Raw genomic sequence first — 19,309 nt, 5'->3', positions numbered from 1 at the left:
AGGGGTTTTTTGCTGTTAATAATGATGACTACACTACAAATGGCTAAAGAACAGTCATGTGTGGAAAAAGCAGAACAGTACAACAGCTCAATTAAGGAAAAAGAGTTTTAGTGCACTTTGCTCATTTTAGCCAACATGCTACGTTGCCCTTTTTGCATACAAAGTGGACTCAAGGATTTCCATTGTAAGAAAGAAATTACTTGGCAAGCAAAACACTGTCAACTGCTCTTTTTTTCCTAATAGACTTGGACATATTAAAACAGAGGCTTTGCAAGACATTAGACAATTCTTTTTGTTTTTATTATTAAATGAGAAATTCCAATTTGTTACATTGTCATACTGCTAGTCAGAAATGCTGCAGTGATGAAGAAAGTCAATGCTGGGTCAACCCAAGTCCTCACTCTACATTTGTTTGCAAAGAAATTATAGTAATGTTCAACACAAGATTCCTTGCTTTCTTCCAAGAGAAGTCCCATCATTCTTCCTCTAATGGGGTATGTGACTACATAAATTAGAAATTTTTTTTTGGACAATATATCCCCAAATTTTCATGAGATCAAACCAAGTTTTTACAGATGTTACAGAAATCTTCACACATCATCATCTGATGTATCACTGCTGCTCGTCTCAGAATCCTCATTCTCCAGAGCAGGTTTGAAAGTGCTGTTTTTCCAGGGGCTAAATTTAAAATCACAGATGAGGCCATTTTTCAAAAGGCCATTTTTCCGAAGGCCATTTTTTTGTAACTGAAATGAGAAAACAAGATGTATTCAGAGAAAGAAAAAGCTAAACACAACAATCTGTTACATCATCTATGGGCTACATTAGATCCACTGCATGACCTATTTTATATACACATACAAAGGAAAATTCGCCTGAGAGCCTTCACTTCTGGGCCAGCCACTTGCATCCAACTGTGCTAAACTAAGCTCCTGCAGTGAACAAGAACTTACCCTCTTCTCACCCACTTCCTCAGACATCTTGCCCCAGTGATCCCTCCCACATGATCTCTCCTGTGATGCAGTCCCTTTTTCCACAGTCTGCTGCAAACACCTGTGCTAAGAAGGGCAGGGTCTGCAATGAGGAAGGGACCCAGGAAGAGAAGCAGCAAGGAGGAATGGGTATCCCAGTCTGTCTGATGCAGTTGGAAAGTCAAAGACAGTGGAGAGAAGAAAACAATTTATTCTACAAGAAAGGAATTACTGCATTTCCAGACATAGTGCAGAAGCTAGGCAATAAGACAAGCATTTAAGTTTTTAATATTCAAAATGCTCTAATTAGCACCTGCATGGCTAGATTTATGGAAATACTAAATGTTTAGATTTAACATTATGCAAGATTCACCTTTCCAGCCCCTTCCTCACTGACCCCTCCCTATCAGTTATATAAAACACTCCTAATAAAAAAAAAAAAAAATCAAGTCTAGATTGCCTTTTCAGACTTTGTTACTAGTGAATTAAGTGTCCCTCAATTTCCAACAGAGAAAATTCAGATTTTGGAAAGCCAAGGAAGCTGCATAAAAGCCTTGAAAGAAAATTCCCTTTCCTCAGGCTAAGCTGAGGAGCTGGAAAGCTTTTGCAATTCTATCATCAGCAATGCTGAAACTACTCAGAACCACTCCCCTACCCTTCCCCTTGATATTTTGAGAATAGGCCTTACCTACAATAAGCACTGGTCCCTTATCTTTTTAAAGCAACTATTCTTCCAAAAGCACAAGGAGGCAAGAGAGAGGAAAGAAAAAGGGTACTGAAATGGCAGCATCCCTAACCATCAAAATTACTGGAGATCCCCCTCAAAGGTAGGCATTTAGAGTAGCCACCTTCAAGTTCATAGTGGAACATTAACTTAGCATTACCTGTTCACTAATGACTTGGAATTCCCTCATCTCATCCTCTGTTAGTGGAGCACATGTTTCATCATTTTCACTGTCTTCCTGCCAGCCCATCTCCTTTAACAACCTTTAAAATAAAAAGGACAGCATTAACTAATTTGTTACACACACTTAGATATTTCAAGCTCTGCCTACATTGATGTGTAAAGATCTGTAATAAATGGATTAATCAGTCAATAATTTTTTCAAACTCTTACATAAAAGTAGATTAAAAGCCTTACAAAAGATATATAAAGCACAGAAGTTGAGAAGTTCTCAGGTCCTTCACAGATGACCCTGTTTTACCTCTACATGCTTAATTTCAAAGGTTGCAAAAATTAAACTGTAACACTTTATCTATAGAACATATTCTTAGTTTCAAGCATATATCCACACCATCACTTGCACATACCAAGTATTACATTTCCTGCCATCAGGTTTCACATGCAAAATAGACCCTGCTTTCTCTGCCAGTGAACGTAAGGACACAAAAGCCAAATTTCATCATATTATCTCACTTCAGGATCTTTATTACCAGCCTAAATAAAGCTGATAGTTTTTCATATTCTGTTTCAATTGGATGGCTGCTCTCTAGGACTACAGCGATAAAGAAATCAAAAGAGAAAAGAATTTGGATCATATGCAAGTTCAGCTGTTGATGCATAGGATTTCTCTTAAAAGCATATCTGGTGTTGGGACTATGGATGTTACAGCCCATTAAGCTGCAACCCTCATTGTCAATATATTTGTGTAAGAAGTTATCAAAGACAAATGACTTAAATACAATCAAGTGTCCCTGGCTACACTATGAAATTCATCATATTCCTAAAGTTCAAGCAGGAAGAAAGCAGAATCTAAGTAACTGTACCTTCATTTTAAGACAATAAATCTGTCAGGTGGAAAAGAATGTATCTCTCCCTTGCATAACTGCTCTGGTGGAGCAGCAGTGTAGGAATGCTGGTGATGTCCCTCCATGGGAACCAACATCAGAGGCTGTTCCTCACCTCAGACCCACAGTATCTTCTGCATCAAGTTTGGAGATGGAGACAACACACATGGGAGAAGCTTCAGTGATAGAAGCACAATTCAGGATGCAATGGCCTCCTATAGTTTCTTTTTTCTAGCACATGCTAATGTCAGAGCCAGGACAGGCTTCTTTGCAATTGAGTCTCACCTGATGGCAGATGCAGATATTGCAGCACAGACAGACTACAACTAGGAGTGAGTTTTGAGATGAAGGGAGACCAATTCCTCTCGTGACTAAGCTTGAGATGTCCAAAGATGCAATAATAAAAGTGTTTTAGCTAGTGCCAATAGTGGGACAGCAGTATCTGAGCAAGAAGAAAGTGGTTTTAGGCATGAAGACACTATGAAAACACAGGTTATCTGAGGGTGAAGACACTGTGACATTTAACATTGAAGATAGTAAGTTTTCTTGCTGCAAAGTTTTTGCCAAAAGGATTAGCACCTTCTTCAGGCAAACCACACACCTGTTGACCTTAAATGTTAAAGGAGGTTAAAGTTATTTCACAAAAAAATAAAGAGGTTTCTAAAGTATGTGCCAGAGCTGACACAAGAAACTGACACTCAGAGCTGAAGAACAGTAAATATACTAAAACAAGGAAGTTAGATGAACTCACTGTTGATGTCATGTGCAAGGTATTCCATTTAGCCAGATGTCAGCAAGAAATGCCCTTCAACATAATCCTCCCTACAAAAAATTCTAGGTCCCAATACAATGGGCGTGCACTGGATGTGTCACTGCAGGTGACCAATGGCACCAATGACTGTTGTTAAAACCATAATAAAAGCCTGGAATTGGGAGGAGGGGAGAACAGCACTACTGAGATTGCTTTAAAAAGTTAACAAGACAACAACAGAAATGAAAATTACATCCTCTGTAGTGTTTGAACCAAACTGGACAATGTGACAGCCAGGAACAGTGAAATCCTCAGGAAGCAGCAGAAACAATATGCAATCCATCAAAAACTCTCTTTAAGAGAATATGTGCATTTGTATACACATACAGAGAAGACTTGCCATTATGCAATGCCAAAAGCAGTTCAATGATAGTTATATTTTTAGCAACAGTAATTTGAGTCAGAAAATTTTACTGCAAGCAAGCTAAGATGTTAACAGTATTATGTACAGTAAAGTGAATAGTTACATAGCTCCTGTTAACATAAATAAAATTTAGGGCAATAGCTAATTAAGTTTCAAGCAATATAATCTAAAGTTAGCAGGACCGCTATCCCTTTAAAGCAACATTAGGCTTCTAGAATGATTAAAAGTGTGAACTACGTAAAAAAAATTAAGCTTCAGATTAGCAAACTTGACACCGAGTGCATAATCACTGCACACTCCCCCAGGAGAAAGGAAGCCCAAAATATATTTTGTACAAGATGCGCCTATACAGTTATTAAGTACGCACAAGTATCCTGTGAGTTAAGCTGGTCACTTCAAAGTCCAATTTACCACAAAAAGGCTTACCATAACATCTGTCTACATACATACAGAAGTCTCAGCCAAAGGGCTATTACAGTATGGAGACACAGCATCTCTGGGATACCACAAGGAAAGATGCTTGCCCAGAATCCATATGAAGGCCATCCAAAGTAATTTGAATTGACAAATGAGAGTTAGATTTGACTCCTGTCTTCTAGTCAAAAATATTCATCAGCAGCCTCTAGTGGCTAAAGATTTCTGTCTCCATAGCCAATGGTGGAAAAAAAGGAACAGAGCAGGGTGCAGTCACTTTTCATACTCATTAGGGATAAGAGGTCATGAAAGTTTCCTCTGCAGGTACTACAAAAGGAAAAGTTCTCTAGTCCAATGTATATGTAGAATCTATCACTAAAAAAAGAAAAAATAATCTATCTAATCTATCACTACATTTCTGTAGTTGCCAGTAAGAATTTAACAGAGCTCATGACAAGCTCACCTCTAGACTGAGTTGTGATTTCCCAGCAGTATCATTCTCAATCTCTACCAGTTGCTACTGCAGTTACTATTATGAGATACTAGAATTGTTTCAATCCTTTTTTTAAGTTACTTTCTCCTTTTCCAGTGCATTGTCTTGTGATATCACTGACAGAGTCAACTAGTCAGCTACAGAAATAATTAATTTCTTCAACAACGAGGAAAAATTCATTGGAGTTTTACAAAAAATGCAGCATTTAAAGTATTATTAATACAAATAGCAATTACATGCACTGTTTTTCCTAGACATGCAGACCAAAATTAGAGGGATGAAGTCACTACATAGTTTACTTTATTTCTTTATAGTGAAATACGTCAAATTTCTAGTAAAGCAAGTTTAAGATGTCAGTATACAAGTCTAGTAGAAACAAAGTATATTCCATGTTAAATTAGTACACGTCTAGAAGTTAGACTTTGACAGTACTCACTAAACATTTTACGTGTTCTCAGTTTTCAGATTCTGACTTCTGAACTAGTAAGAATTAAAGACATGCTCACTTACCATGAAGGAACACTCTTTATATTATAATAAAGTACATACCTATGCTCTGCCTCAAGTGAGCTTGAAAGAACATCTGCCTGAGAGAAAGTTGAAGATCGAATGATCTGTTGAGATGTAATCGGAGCATTGCCATTCTCTTGTGAAATTTCATTTTCAAAGTTTCGGTTTATATCACTCTCATGATGAGGACTGTTGCTGTTGTGCAAGTTAAAGGACTCATCATTCTGTTAAAAATAATTATTAAATTACAAAGTTTAAAAGCAAATTCCATTCATAAGTAAATGTCTGCAAATTCTGCAATTCAGTGATTCTGTTTAATTTAAATTAAGGTTAAATGAAGATGCTCTATATTACTTTGGGGGTAATTCTGCTCATACTTCTAGAGTTTGCAATACCTGGATACTACAGAAATCTTTAGTTATGCCACTGATCAAGTAACATAGAAAGCAATTCCCGTGCTCAGCCTCAAACATTTTCTACAAAGTTTCAAACATATCTTAAAATTCAAACTTATTATTTCTGTAAGCATGAAAAGCAGCTTAAATAAGTTATCTGTTGAACTTACAAACAAGGTTCCTAATTAAATATTAGAGCCATGCACGTCAGGAGAAGTTTGAAAGCAAAAGAGTTCTCAAGTTTCTTAGTTTAAGGGGCAGGTCACAGCCAACTTACCTCAACCAGCAAATTCATCTGCTACAAGTTCAGAAAGATTGGATACTGCTCTTTAAATTCAGACAACAGCTTTTCCTACACACATGAACACATCACAGAGTTTCTCAGGCTGTTATTACAGCAACTGTAACTCACTAGCCATGAAATAAGAACTAGGAAGAAAGTTTATTTAGAAAGCAGACTGTTCAGGTTCACTCAAATATTAAAAGCTCTTTAATCCTATGAACCAGAGATGTTTCTTTTAATTCTACTCATTCAACAACTTGCAATTCTTATTTAGTAATGAGCCAAATAGCCTCAGAATTCTTACCAACTGTAAAAACAAAGTGGAGAGTATCAACATTATCTAGCTAACACCCTTTTGACAACAAAATCCCTAAACTGGGCATATAACAGCATTATCCATAGCAGGAAGCAATTGCTCAATCAGACAGTTCTGCACTTGTACAAAAACATACTTCAGAGTCCATGATCAAGACAATCCATCATCATTCCCCTCCCACTCACAGTGTTGTCTGCCTCCAGCAATTTTAGAATGCTCAGTGTGGTGGTTTAGCCCTGCCAGGGTCTGAGACCATGCAGCCGCTGCCCCTCCCCCACAAAGGGAGTGAAATACAAAGCCCCAAGACTGAAATAAGGAAAGGTTTAATACAACAGTGCAATAGCAACACAACAAACAACAACAATAACAATAACAGTAATAGTGATAGCAATGAACAGAGCAAAATAGCTACCAAATACAGCAGTGAGAGGAGCAGATGTACAAAACCACGAGTGCACCGCGATCCCGCGCCAGGAAATGTGACCTGCCAGGATGTGACGTCCGCATGGTATCTGAATAACCCCGGCTAGAGCTCCCCCCCACTGCTGGGGAAACTTAACCCTATCCTGGTTAAACCAGGACATAATCCACCCCTTTATTCTATACCATGTGCGTCACATCCAGCTGCCACTTAGCAATTAGCATTGACAAAGAAAAATTAACAAAAGCACAGTATAACTCACGGTGTTTTCACCCACAATCAAGTCCCCTTGTGGTACGCATCGGACCTCTCCATCCTTCTGCATCACCCACCAGGTGCACCCAGGTCCTTGAGCAAAAACAATCCCGTGGATGGGTTTGCCTTTGCCCGGCGCAGGACTAACCCAGACCATTTTTCCCAGCAGGTCCCTCATGTGCACCACAGGGACTTTATCCCCGTCCACAACATGTGGGAGTTTTGACTGAGCCGGGCCAGCTCGATTGGCAGATCCTCTTGTGTTCACTAACCAAGTGGCCTCTGTCAGATGTGTGTCCCAGCGTTTGAAGGTTCCACCCCCCATTGCTCTCAAGGTAGTTTTTAACAGTCCATTGTAGCGCTCGATCTTCCCGGAGGCTGGTGCGTGGTAGGGGATGTGGTAGACCCACTCGATGCCGTGTTCTTCTGCCCAGGCATCTATGAGGTTATTTCGGAAGTGAGTCCCATTGTCCGACTCAATCCTCTCTGGGGTGTCGTGTCGCCACAGGACTCGCTCTTCAAGGCCCAGGATGGTATTTCGGGTGGTGGCGTGGGACACTGGATGAGTTTCGAGCCACCCAGTGGTTGCTTCCACCATTGTGAGCACGTGGCGCTTGCCTCGGCGGGTCTGTGGCAGTGTGATGTAGTCGATCTGCCAGGCCTCTCCATATTTATATTTCATCCATCGATCTTCATTCCGCTGGGGCTTCACCCGTTTGGCTTGTTTGATTGCAGCACACGTCTCACATCCGTGGATGATCTCTGCGATGGTGTCAATGGTGAGGTCCACCCCTCGATCTCGAGCCCACCTGTATGTTGCATCTCTGCCTTGGTGGCCCGAGGTCTCATGGGCCCACCGGGCTATGAACAGTTCACCTTTACGCTGCCAGTCCAAGTCCACCTGAGCCACCTCGATCTTAGCAGCTTGGTCCGCCTGCTGGGTATGTTGATGTTCATCAGTGGCCCGACTCTTGGGTATATGGGCGTCCACATGGCGCACCTTCACAACGAGGTTCTCCACCCGGGCTGCAATGTCCTGCCATACTTCAGCGGCCCAGATGGGTCTGCCCTTGCGTTGCCAGTTGTTCTGTTTCCATTGCTGCAACCACATCCACAGGGCACTTGCCACCACCCACGAGTCAGTGTAGATATAGAGCCTCGGCCACTTTTCTCGCTCAGCAAACTCCAAAGCCAATTGGATGGCTTTCACCTCTGCGAACTGGCTCGATTCACCTTGTCCCTCAACAGTTTCAGTGGTTTCTCGTGTGGGATTCCACACTGCAGCCTTCCATCGTCGATGTTTTCCCACAATGCGACAAGACCCATCAGTGAACAGGGCATATCGTTTCTCCTCCTCTGGCAGCTCGTTATATGGTGGGGCCTCCTCAGCACGTTTCACCTCCTGTTCTGGTGACATCCCAGCATCTTTGCTCTGTGGACAGTTCATGATCATTTCCATTAATCCTGGGGGGTCGCGGTTCCCTATTCGAGCCCGTTGTGTTATCAACGCAACCCATTTACTCCACGTGGCATCTGTTGCATGAGGTGTGGAGGGAGCCTTTCCTTTGAACATCCATCCCAGCACCGGCAGTCGGGGTGCCAGGAGGAGCTGTGTCTCAGTGCCGACCACTTCTGAGGCAGCTCGAATTCCTTCGTACGCTGCCAGTATCTCCTTCTCAGTCAGGGTATAGTTAGCTTCAGAGCCTTTGTATCCCCGGCTCCAAAAGCCTAGAGGTCGGCCTCGGGATTCCCTATCTGCTCTCTGCCAAAGGCTCCAGGAGGGGCCATTCTCCCCGGCTGCGGTGTAGAGCACGTTCTTAATCTCCTGCCCTGTCCGGACTGGCCCGAGAGCCACTGCCTGGGTAATCTCCTGCTTAATTTGTTCAAAGGCTTGTTGTTGCTCTGGGCCCCATTTAAAATCGTTCTTCTTGCAGGTTACGTGGTAGAGAGGGCTCACAATCAGGCTGTAGTTTGGGATGTGCATCCTCCAGAACCCCACAGCGCCCAGGAAAGACTGAGTCTCCTTTTTGGTGGTTGGTGGGGCCATGGCTGTTATCTTGTTTATCACCTCCATTGGGATGTGGTGATGCCCATCTTGCCATTTTATTCCTAGGAACTGAATCTCCCTTCCAGGCCCCTTAACTTTCTGTCGCTTGATGGCAAAACCGGCCTTCAGGAGGATTTCAATTATCTTCTTTCCTTTCTCAAAGACTTCCTCAGCTGTGTCCCCCCATACAATGATATCATCAATGAACTGCAGGTGTTCTGGAGCCCCACCTTTCTCCAGTGCAGTATGGACCAGTCTATGGCAAATGGTGGAGCTGTGTTTCCACCCCTGGGGCAATCGATTCCAGGTGTACTGGATACCCCTCCAAGGGAACGCAAACTGTGGCCTGAACTCTGGTGCTATTGGGATGGAGAAGAACGCGTTAGCGATGTCAATCGTGGCGTACCACTTGGCTGCCTTCGACTCCAGCTCATACTGGAGCTCTAGCATGTCCGGCACTGCAGCACTCATCGCTGGCGTAACTTCATTCAGGCCACGGTAGTCCACGGTCAGTCTCCATTCGCCATTAGGTTTTCTCACTGGCCATATAGGGCTGTTGAAGGGTGAGTGAGTCTTGCTGATCACCTTCTGGCTTTCTAGTCGACGGATCAGCTGATGGATGGGGACCAGGGAATCTCGGTTAGTACGGTACTGCCGCCGGTGCACCGTCTTGGTGGCAATTGGCACTCGCTGCTCTTCAACCTTAAGCGACCCCACCACCGAGGGGTCCTCTGAGAGGCCGGGTAAGGTGGACAATTGCTCAACCTCCTCCAGGGCAGCTATACCAAAGGCCCACCGGTACCCTTTTGGGTCTTTAAAGTACCCTCTCCTGAGGTAGTCTATACCTAGGATGCACGGGGCATCTGGGCCAGTCACAATGGGGTGCTTATGCCAGTCCTTCCCAGTTAAGCTTACTTCAGCCTCTAATAGGGTCAGCTGTTGGGACCCCCCTGTCACTCCGCAAATGCAGACGGGTTCAACCCCACTGTGGCTTGATGGCATCATGGTGCACTGTGCGCCAGTGTCTACCAAGGCCTTATATTCTTGTGGGTCTGATGTGCCAGGCCATCGGATCCACACCTTCCAGTAAATCCGATTATCCCTTTCCTCCACCTGGCTGGAGGCAGGGCCCCTCTAATCCTGCTCACCATCACTCACTTGATCTAAGAGTGACTCCTGCAGGAATGACTTCCTGGTCCCCTCAAGAGGGTCAAGCATACTGTTGGCCATTCTATTCTGTCTTGGGGATTTCTGAGTAGACACTGGAGCTGCATCTCTCTTGGAAGACTCCCCTTTCATGGTGGTCTTCCCTTTCAGCTGCTGTACTCGTGCAGCTGGGGCGGGAGTGGGCTGTCCATGCCACCTCCTCATGTTTTCCCCATGCTGGCAGAGGAAGAACCACAGGGTGCCCCGTGGTGTGTACCTTCCACTGCCCTTCTCTTGGGTGGGGAAACGCCTGCTTCTAATGGCTGAGACATTGGCCCGTGCAGGTGGAACATAGGACATGTCCTGTTCCATTTTCTGGAGCCTCTGAGACAGTTCCTCTACGGCTGAAACCAAAGCATGTTGGGAGGAAGGAAGACTTCCCTCATATTGCTGGAGCTGGATAATCACTTCATCCACTGTCTGATTGTCTCGCCACCAGGATGCTGCTGCTAATGCTTTGGAATGTCCCTCTGGTCCACTTTGCAGGAACTTCCCCCACATCAGCTGTGTGCAAGGGACCAGATCTGGATCCAATGGTGACTGCTCATCATTCAGATCACCATAGATCATGTCAAACACAGCCATTTCCCTGAGGTTTTGGATGCCTTTCTCCATGTCGGTCCACTTGCCTAACCGACATAGAGCATCATCCTTGTAGGGGTACCTCTCCCTCACAGCAAGCAGGAGTCACCTCCAAAGGCTGAGGGTTTGAGCCTGTTTCCCTATTGCCTTGTCAATACCAACCTGCTTGGCTAAAGGTCCCACCTGCTTGGCCTCTCTCCCCTCCAATTCCAAACCAGCAGCTCCACTATCCCAGCACCGGAGCAGCCAGGTACAAATTTGCTCACCTGGACTGCGGCCGAAATCCTTCCGCATATCTCGCAACTCACTGAGGGATAGAGATCGGATGGTTACCTCCAGCTCTTCCTCCTGCTCTCGTGATGGGCCTGGTTCATTATCACCCTGTGCACTGCAAGGGGATTTTTTGGTATATTTGGTTTTTCGTATCGGGGCAACTGATACTGGTACTGCTTGTCCCTTCGGCTCAGCTGCTGTGCTGATGGAGGCGACCGGTACTGGCGCTGCCTGTCCCCCTGGCCTAGCTGCTGTACCAGCAGGTTCACTTTCAGATCCTGCAGCTCTCTCTTCCCCTTGAGGGCAGTGATCAGTGTTAAGGGCGATGCGGTAAGCATGGGCAAGCCCCCAGCACATCGCAGCGAGCTGCATCTCCCGGGGTTTGTCAGATTGGCAGCACACCTTTTCCAAACACTCCACCAGTTTATCAGGACTCTGCACTTGTTCGGGAGTGAGATTCCAAAGCATTGGGGGTGACCACTGACTCAGGCACTTGCCCATCTTCTCCCACACACCTTGCCATTTATAGCTATCTGCCCCCGGGGCAGGTTTCCGGGTGGTGCTATTGTTAGAGAAGTACCGCATGGCCCAAAACAAGATCTGGCAGACATTCAGAAAGCACAGAGCCGCAAGCACAGTGGCCTGGGTGCTCCAGGGATAGCTGAAACTCTCAAAAACCGAGAGGATCTCTTCCCCTGGCTCACCCATAGAGGGGGTGAGACCCCAAACAAAAGACCAGGCAGCAAACAGGTACGGGTTCACCCCCACAAGCAGCAAAACGAGCCCATTATAAGCAGACAGTAACCAGTAGAGCAGAACAAGACCCTTGACACATTTTCCACCGAGAACAAGCACCAGCACTGGGAACACTCAGGGGATATAAGGATTAATCCAGCCCCACCACGCAAGCAAATTGCCCAGCATTGCAAACGTTTCTTATCAAACAATACAAGTAAAAACAGAAAAAAAATTACACCTAACAGATTGCTCTAACACACTTCTCCTTTTGTCCTTATCTCAGTCTTCTCCAGCCCCACGTTGGGCGCCAAAGTTGTGGTGGTTTAGCCCCTGCCGGGGTCTGAGACCACGCGGCCGCTGCCCCTCCCCCACAAAGGGAGTGAAATACAAAGCCCCAAGACTGAAATAAGGAAAGGTTTAATACAACAGTGCAATAGCAACACAACAAACAACAACAATAACAATAACAGTAATAGTGATAGCAATGAACAGAGCAAAATAGCTACCAAATACAGCAGTGAGAGGAGCAGATGTATAAAACCACGCATGCACCGCGCTCCCGCACCAGGAAATGTGACCAGCCAGGATGTGACGTCCGTCCGCATGGTATCTGAATAACCCGGCTAGAGCTCCCCCCACTGCTGGGGAAACTTAACCCTATCCTGGTTAAACCAGGACACTCAGCAAGAATTTCTTAAGAACAAGTGCCCCAATAAACATATATTTGCCTGTTAAATCCTACATCTGAAGAATGTATCTCATATTGTCAAAGAAAATTCATAAAAATATTAAACAATTTTAATATATTAAGGCAAAATAGCTTCTTCCAAGCATGATTCAGCTGCTGATCATGATTTGCCTCATTATTTCAGAGGTGAAATCTGTTACTGCAGACCTTAAAATTTCATCAACAGGATCATGTTATAAAAGTGTTGTGCAGTTATGTCCCTATCCACTCAAGTTGCATACCATGTCTTCTACTGATGATCATTAAAATGAATGTTGGAAGTAGGACAACCTTTAGTTACATGATCTTTTCACACCTGTTAGTGAAACAGCAAGGGCAGGGAAGAGGACGCATGCACTTACCAACAAATACTCCAGGCTACATGTTACATATACCTGTCCAAGAACATTACAATTTCCACTACCAAAAACCTCCCCCTCCCAAATACACTGCTTCTGAAAATCAGGGACAACAAAATGCATTTGACTTAAGTATCACAAAGATATTAAGAACTCAAAACAATTTCAGGAACAGAAATTCCCACCAAATTCATGTTCAGAATTCTAAAACTCAAGGCAGTGTTTCCCAAGATCTTTTTAATCTTAAATCACATATTTTTTTATTTCTTAAACACACCTGTGTGAGGAACTGAAGGAGTTAATACCTCAAACATTCATCAACACATGACAAGGACAAATTGTGGCCTTTGTGATTAGTCTAAGGAATGAATTATCTGCCCAGGGAAGCACAGGGTGTATCGAAGGGTGCACGGCTCTGCTCCCTTGCAGTTGTATAGCCAAATTCCTTAGATAAGCCTCGAAGGGAGGAGATGTAGACTGAGTAAAACCATATGCTCGGGTTAATGCCTACACTTTAATTTACCACTATAGCCTTGAAGAAGAGCTAAAAGACTGATAGGAGGGATAAACAACTGACACCAGATGGAGCTAATGACTGGATAATAGCCCAAGAAACAAAAACTGAGGAAAAGTAAAGGTGGTAGGGGGAGATAGCAACCACCGACTGAGTTGGACAAAAAGGTTAATGTACCTTATTTCCCCCCAATGCATGCCCAGAACCCATGTTCCACATTTTGCCTGTCTCTCATGGAAAAGAGTTCATGGAATACCTGCCTCTCTTTGTCTAGTATGCTAATCAGCTGATAAGATGCAGCACGAGAACTATGACATAGTAGCTATAACAGACACGTGGTGGGATGCCTCACACGACTGGAGTGCTGCAATCGATGGCTGCAAGCTCTTCAGGAGGGACAGACAGGGAAGGAGAGGTGGCGGAGTGGCCCTGTATGTAAGAGAATGCTGTGAGAGCTCAGAAATCAAGTACAGTGATAACGGGGTTGAGAGTGTTTGGATTAGGTTAAGGGCCAATAAAGCAGATCTTGCTGTGGGAGTCTGCTATAGACCTCCCAACCAAAGCAGTGAGGGGGATGAAGCTTTCTACAAACAGTTGGGAGAAATCTCGCGGTCACTTGCCGTTGTTCTTGTGGGGGACTTTAACCTCCCGGGTATCTGCTGGGATCACAGCACAGCAGAGAGGGAACAGTCCAGGAGGTTCCTGGAATGTGTGGAGGATAACTTCCTCACACAGCTGGTGAGTGAGCCGACCAGGGAAGGTGCCCTCCTGGACCTTCTTGTGAACAGGGAAGAGCTTGTGGGGGAGGTAAAGGTCGGAGGCCGTCTGGGGTGCAGTGATCATGAGATGATTGAGTTTTCGATCCTTGGAGAAACAAAGAGAGGGGTCAGTAAAACTGCCACCTTAGACTTCCGGAGGGCTAACTTTGACCTGTTCAAGAGACTGGTTAACCAAATCCCTTGGGAGGCTGCCCTGAAGGAAATGGGAGTCCAGGAAGGCTGGACATACTTCAAGAGCGAAGTCTTAAAGGCACAGGAGCGGGCTGTTCCCGTGTGCTGGAAAACAAGCAGGCGGGGAAGGAGACCGGCCTGGCTAAACAGGGACCTTTGGCTGCATCTCAAGAACAAAAGGAGAATCTATCGCCTTTGGAAGAGGGGCCAGGCCTCTCATGAAGACTATAAAGACGTAGTGAAGCTATGCAGGGAGAGCACTAGGAGAGCCAAAGCGCAGCTAGAGCTCAACTTGGCTACAGCTGTTAAGGATAATAAAAACCGTTTCCATAAATTCATTAACAACAAAAGGAGGATTAGGGAAAATCTCCCTCCTTTACTGGATGCAGAGGGAAACATGGTAACTAAGGATGAGGAAAAGGCTGAGGTGCTCAACGCCTACTTTGCCTCAGTCTTTAGCAGTGGAAGTGGCTGTTCCCTGGACACCCAGACTCGTGAGCTGGGAGATGGGGAGGGGAAGCAGACTGAGGTCAGCACAGTTGAAGAGGAGGTGGTCAGAGACCTGCTACACCACTTGGCTGCACACAAGTCTGCGGGACCGGATGGGTTACACCCAAGGGTGCTGAGGGAGTTGGCAGATGTGCTCGCCAAGCCGCTTTCCATGATTTACCTGAAGTCATGGCTGACTGGGGAGGTCCCATTGGACTGGAGGGTGGCAAATGTGACACCCATCTACAAGAAAGGCAGGAAGGACGATCCAGGAAACTATAGAGCTGTCAGTCTGACCTCGGTGCCAGGGAAGGTCATGGAGCAGGTCATCTCGGGTGCCATTAAAAGCCATATAATGGACAACCAGGGGATCAGGCCCAGTCAGCATGGGTTTATGAAAGGCAGGTCCTGCCTGACAAACCTGATCTCCTTCTACAACAGGGTGACCTGACTATTGGATGAGGGAAAGGCTGTGGATGTTGTTTACCCTGACTTCAGTAAGGCCTTTGACACCGTTTCCCACAGCATTCTCCTGGTGAAACTGGCTGCTCGAGGCTTGGATGGGCACACGCTTTGCTGGGTAAAAAACTGGCTGATGGCCGGGCCCAAAGAGTGGTGGTGAACGGAGTTAAATCCAGTTGGTGGCCAGTCACGAGTGGTGTCCCCCAGGGGTCGGTGTTGGGGTCACTCCTGTTTAACATCTTTATTGATGAGCTAGACGAGGGGATCGAGTGCACCCTCAGTCAGTTTGCAGATGACACCCAGTTGGGTGGGAGTGTTGATCTGCTCGAGGGTAGGGAGGCTCTGCAGAGAGACCTGGCCAGGCTGGAGCGATGGGCTGAGGCCAACTGTATGAGCTTCACTAAGGCCAAATGCCAGTTGCTGCACTTGGGCCACAACAACCCCCAGCAGCGCTACAGGCTTGGGGAGGAGTGGCTGGAGAGCTGCCAGTCAGAGAGGGACCTGGGGGGGTTGATTGACAGCCAGCTGAACAGGAGCCAGCAGTGTGCCCAGGTGGCCAAGAAGGCCAATGACATCCTGGCTTGCGTCAGAAATAGCGTGGCCAGCAGGGACAGGGAAGGGGTCTTACCCCTGTACTCGGCACTGGTGAGGCCACCCCTCGATTCCTGTGTTCAGTTTTGGGCCCCTCACTCCAAAAAGGCCATTGAATGACTTGAGCGTGTCCAGAGAAGGGCAACGAAGCTGGTGCAGGGTCTGGAGCACAAGTCTGATGGGGAGCGGCTGAGGGAACTGGGGTTGTTTAGTCTGGAAAAGAGGAGGCTGAGGGGAGACCTCATGGCCCTCTACAACTACCTGAAAGGAGAGTGCAGAGAGGGGGGAGGAGTCTCTTGAACCAAGTAATAAGTGATAGGACAAGAGGGAATGGCCTCAAGTTGCGCCAGGGAAGGTTTAGACTGGATATTAGGAAGTATTTCTTTGCAGAAGGGGTAGTCAGGCGTTGGAATGGGCTGCCCAGGGCAGTGGTGGAGTCCCCATCCCTGGAGGGGTTTAAGAGTCGGGTTGACATAGCGCTGAGGGATCTGGTGGAGTTGGGAACTGTCAATGTTGGGTTAATGGTTGGACTGGATGATCTTCAAGGTCTTTTCCAACCTAGACGATTCTGTGAAGATGAACTTAAAAATGCAACAGAAAACTTTGCTGGGTGTGCACCCACCACCCAAGATTACTGGACCTGAGACAACACTGGAAGCTGGAGTGGTGATCCAGATTCTTTAACTCTCTTTTTCTCTCTTCCTTTTCTTTCCTTTCCTTTCTTTTCTTTCTTATAGATTTATAAGAGACCACATTGCTTATTATCCTTTTCCAAGTTTAAGTTGTGTCTACCACAAGTAAAGCATTTTAACCGGTCGTTTGGTATTGTTTCACCTTAATTTAACCCGAGGGGATCACGAAACCTTTACCTGCTCTGGGCTCCCAGTCCGGGTTGTAACATTTAATTGGCATCATGGACAGGATCCCATCGTTGGTGTTAAAGTGACTGTTGGGACCAGGCATTCACTGTAGCCCCTCTCTGAGAGGAGTCATTACAAAAGGGGGAACAGTCCTCCAAGGGCTGACAAGGGATCTGATCCCTATAATTGTATACTAATTACGGCCCCCTGGGAGGTCTGATTGTAGGTTCATTATGACCTCCCTAGGAAGTCCAATTGTAGACTGTACCCCTCTCCCGGAGAGGTTAGAGAGCTATAATGCTCGACCTTCTCCCCCCTGGTATGACTTGGGCCCATAACAATTGGCATGATCCACAAGTGGTAGTGGACAGAATCTGTACTCTAGCTAAAGAACGGAGATTCTAACTGGGAAAAGGAAAGGCAGTGGTCTGTGCAGTTTTAGGAGCTGCTCTGGTGTCAGTACAGAGATAAATATGTGACCCAGCAGGCAGGAGGGGAGGCAATAAAATCCCTTTCAAGATCTGGTGAAGGCTTTGCAGGGACAATTAGAAAATGAGACAAAAAGCCTCTCTGATCAATTTGCTGCTGAGCTAGTGGCTAACCCAAGGTTACATACTGCTTTAACAGAGGCTCTGGAGCGGGAGAGAATACTAAGGGTGCAATTAGTTGAAACCTACTCCCAAATTGGTGTAGAAAACATGGACACAGATTCTGACGGGAGAAAAGAATCAAAATTGTTATACCCTTCTAAAGACCTAGAGCATATAAGAGAAATATATTCCCTTAAGGGGGGAGAGGCTGTTATGTGGCCATTGATTAAAACTGAGGCTGTCAATGATGGCCAGGGAGGGGCCCAACAAGTCACCACGCAAACTGTCCCCTACTCCCCTACTGATTTGGCTAAAATTCAGGAAAAATATTCTCCAGGACCCTGAGAAACAGAAACTGAGTATGTATGGAGAGTATCTGTTACCGGAGGTGACTGTATCGTGCTGAGTGAGAATGAGGCAAGAGGGTATTGGGGACCAAGAGTTTTTATAACCACCAATGACAGTAGAGAGCCCTGGTCCCTGACCCAGAGAGTAGCATATTGGGCTGGAGGCTTAGACCCTATGGAAATGGGAGACACCTCCTCAATAAAGACTCCAACAGCAGGACATATTCTGGAGAGCGTACAAAAGGCTGCATGTCTCCAGCTAATGCATGACCCATTACTGATGCTGCAACAGCCCTCTCCTACGCAATCTGTGGCAGATCCCTATAGATTGCTTCCTCTCATAAGGGGGCTGCCCGATGCCTTGAAATTATTTGCAGTGCAATTACAGGATCATTTGAGAACACCTCAACCCTGGAGGAGGGAGGCCCCCTGGAGATGATGTGGGGAGAAGTAGCACAGGAGTTGATTAATTACAGGAGACGGATGGGATTCACTGGTCAGGGAGAGACAAAATCCAAAGCAGACTTAGGAGGGTGGAAGGAGATGGGGAGATAAAAGCTGGCTGATTTGTAATTTGTGCCTTTTTTTGTTTACACTTTAAACCACTCATTTATAGCAAACATAGGCTTTTAATCACCTCATCCTGAATAATACATTACTTATCTTCACTTGGACTATGTATGATAACTATGCTTACAGCTTGGTGGCTAGTAGCACTGACAAAAATATTCTCAGGTACCAGCTAAGCACCGCATAAACTGATCCAGATTGAAAGAAAACTGACACGTAGTATTATACACAGTATAGGCCTCCAAGTTCTCATTTAGGAAGTAAAACCAGGTTCTTTATATATGCATAAATCAAACTACTGCCCCTATGACTAGACCAAGAATATAGAACAACTGGCTATCTAAACACTTGAATCAGAAAAGAAATGGTTTGAGAAGCAGAACCAAGTTTTTCCATTAATTATTTTGTAGGACAACTAATGGCCAAGGTGTGAAACACTGCCCTCCACAAAGATTAGGTTAGTGTACTAAGCTTATTTATTCTTTTTATTGTTGCTAATAACTTGGGCACATCTGTCTCTAACATATATGAACAGATACTGCAGAAAGAAAAAAAAGAAACTACTAAGAAGCACCGGAGAAAGAGTAGTACACTTGGAGCAACTTTTTAAAATTCATCAAAAGATAATTCCTTTCCTTCATTTAGAGATCAAAATCATGACTTAACAGCTGTTTACAGCCAAATAAAAAGCAGTTTATATTCAGTCTGAGAACTGTTACTGCTGGATCTACAATAGGTATGAACAAAACTACCTTCTTTTGCTCAGCATGATTCTCATCTTCATGTTCCTCTTCCACTCTATCTTGTTTCAATGCTTTCAAAAATTCACTCTTCTTATCAGTCCGCATTCTTGTCAATTTTGTTAAACGAGGCTGACCAACTTTGTCAATAGGGGATGATGAATTTGACCTATTGCACTAATGGGGGGGGGGGGTGGGGTGTCAGAAAAAAGAATGAATGTTAGAAGTTTATTCATTTAGAAA

The 19,309-nt window shown here is 45.2% G+C and overlaps 1 protein-coding gene across 9 annotated transcripts in view; it reads right to left on the bottom strand.

The window, feature by feature from the left end:
- Positions 1–278: 278 nt before the first annotated feature.
- LOC141917549 (vasculin-like) overlaps positions 279–19,309 on the bottom strand; it is a 64,975-nt gene continuing 45,944 nt past the window's right edge. For all 9 annotated transcript variants that reach the window (XM_074810799.1, XM_074810797.1, XM_074810796.1 and 6 more), the window contains 4 exons: positions 19,079–19,243; positions 5,391–5,575; positions 1,856–1,958; positions 279–746 (listed from right to left, as the gene is read on the bottom strand). In XM_074810799.1, coding sequence (XP_074666900.1) covers positions 591–746; positions 1,856–1,958; positions 5,391–5,575; positions 19,079–19,243 — 609 coding nt within the window. In that variant the 3' untranslated portion in view covers positions 279–590. The remainder of the gene's footprint in view (positions 747–1,855; positions 1,959–5,390; positions 5,576–19,078; positions 19,244–19,309) is intronic.

Source organism: Strix aluco, chromosome W, assembly GCF_031877795.1.
Source record: "Strix aluco isolate bStrAlu1 chromosome W, bStrAlu1.hap1, whole genome shotgun sequence".
Taxonomy (NCBI): domain Eukaryota; kingdom Metazoa; phylum Chordata; class Aves; order Strigiformes; family Strigidae; genus Strix; species Strix aluco.
Note: the sequence above shows the minus strand (reverse complement) of the source record. Positions and strands in the feature narration are given on the sequence as shown.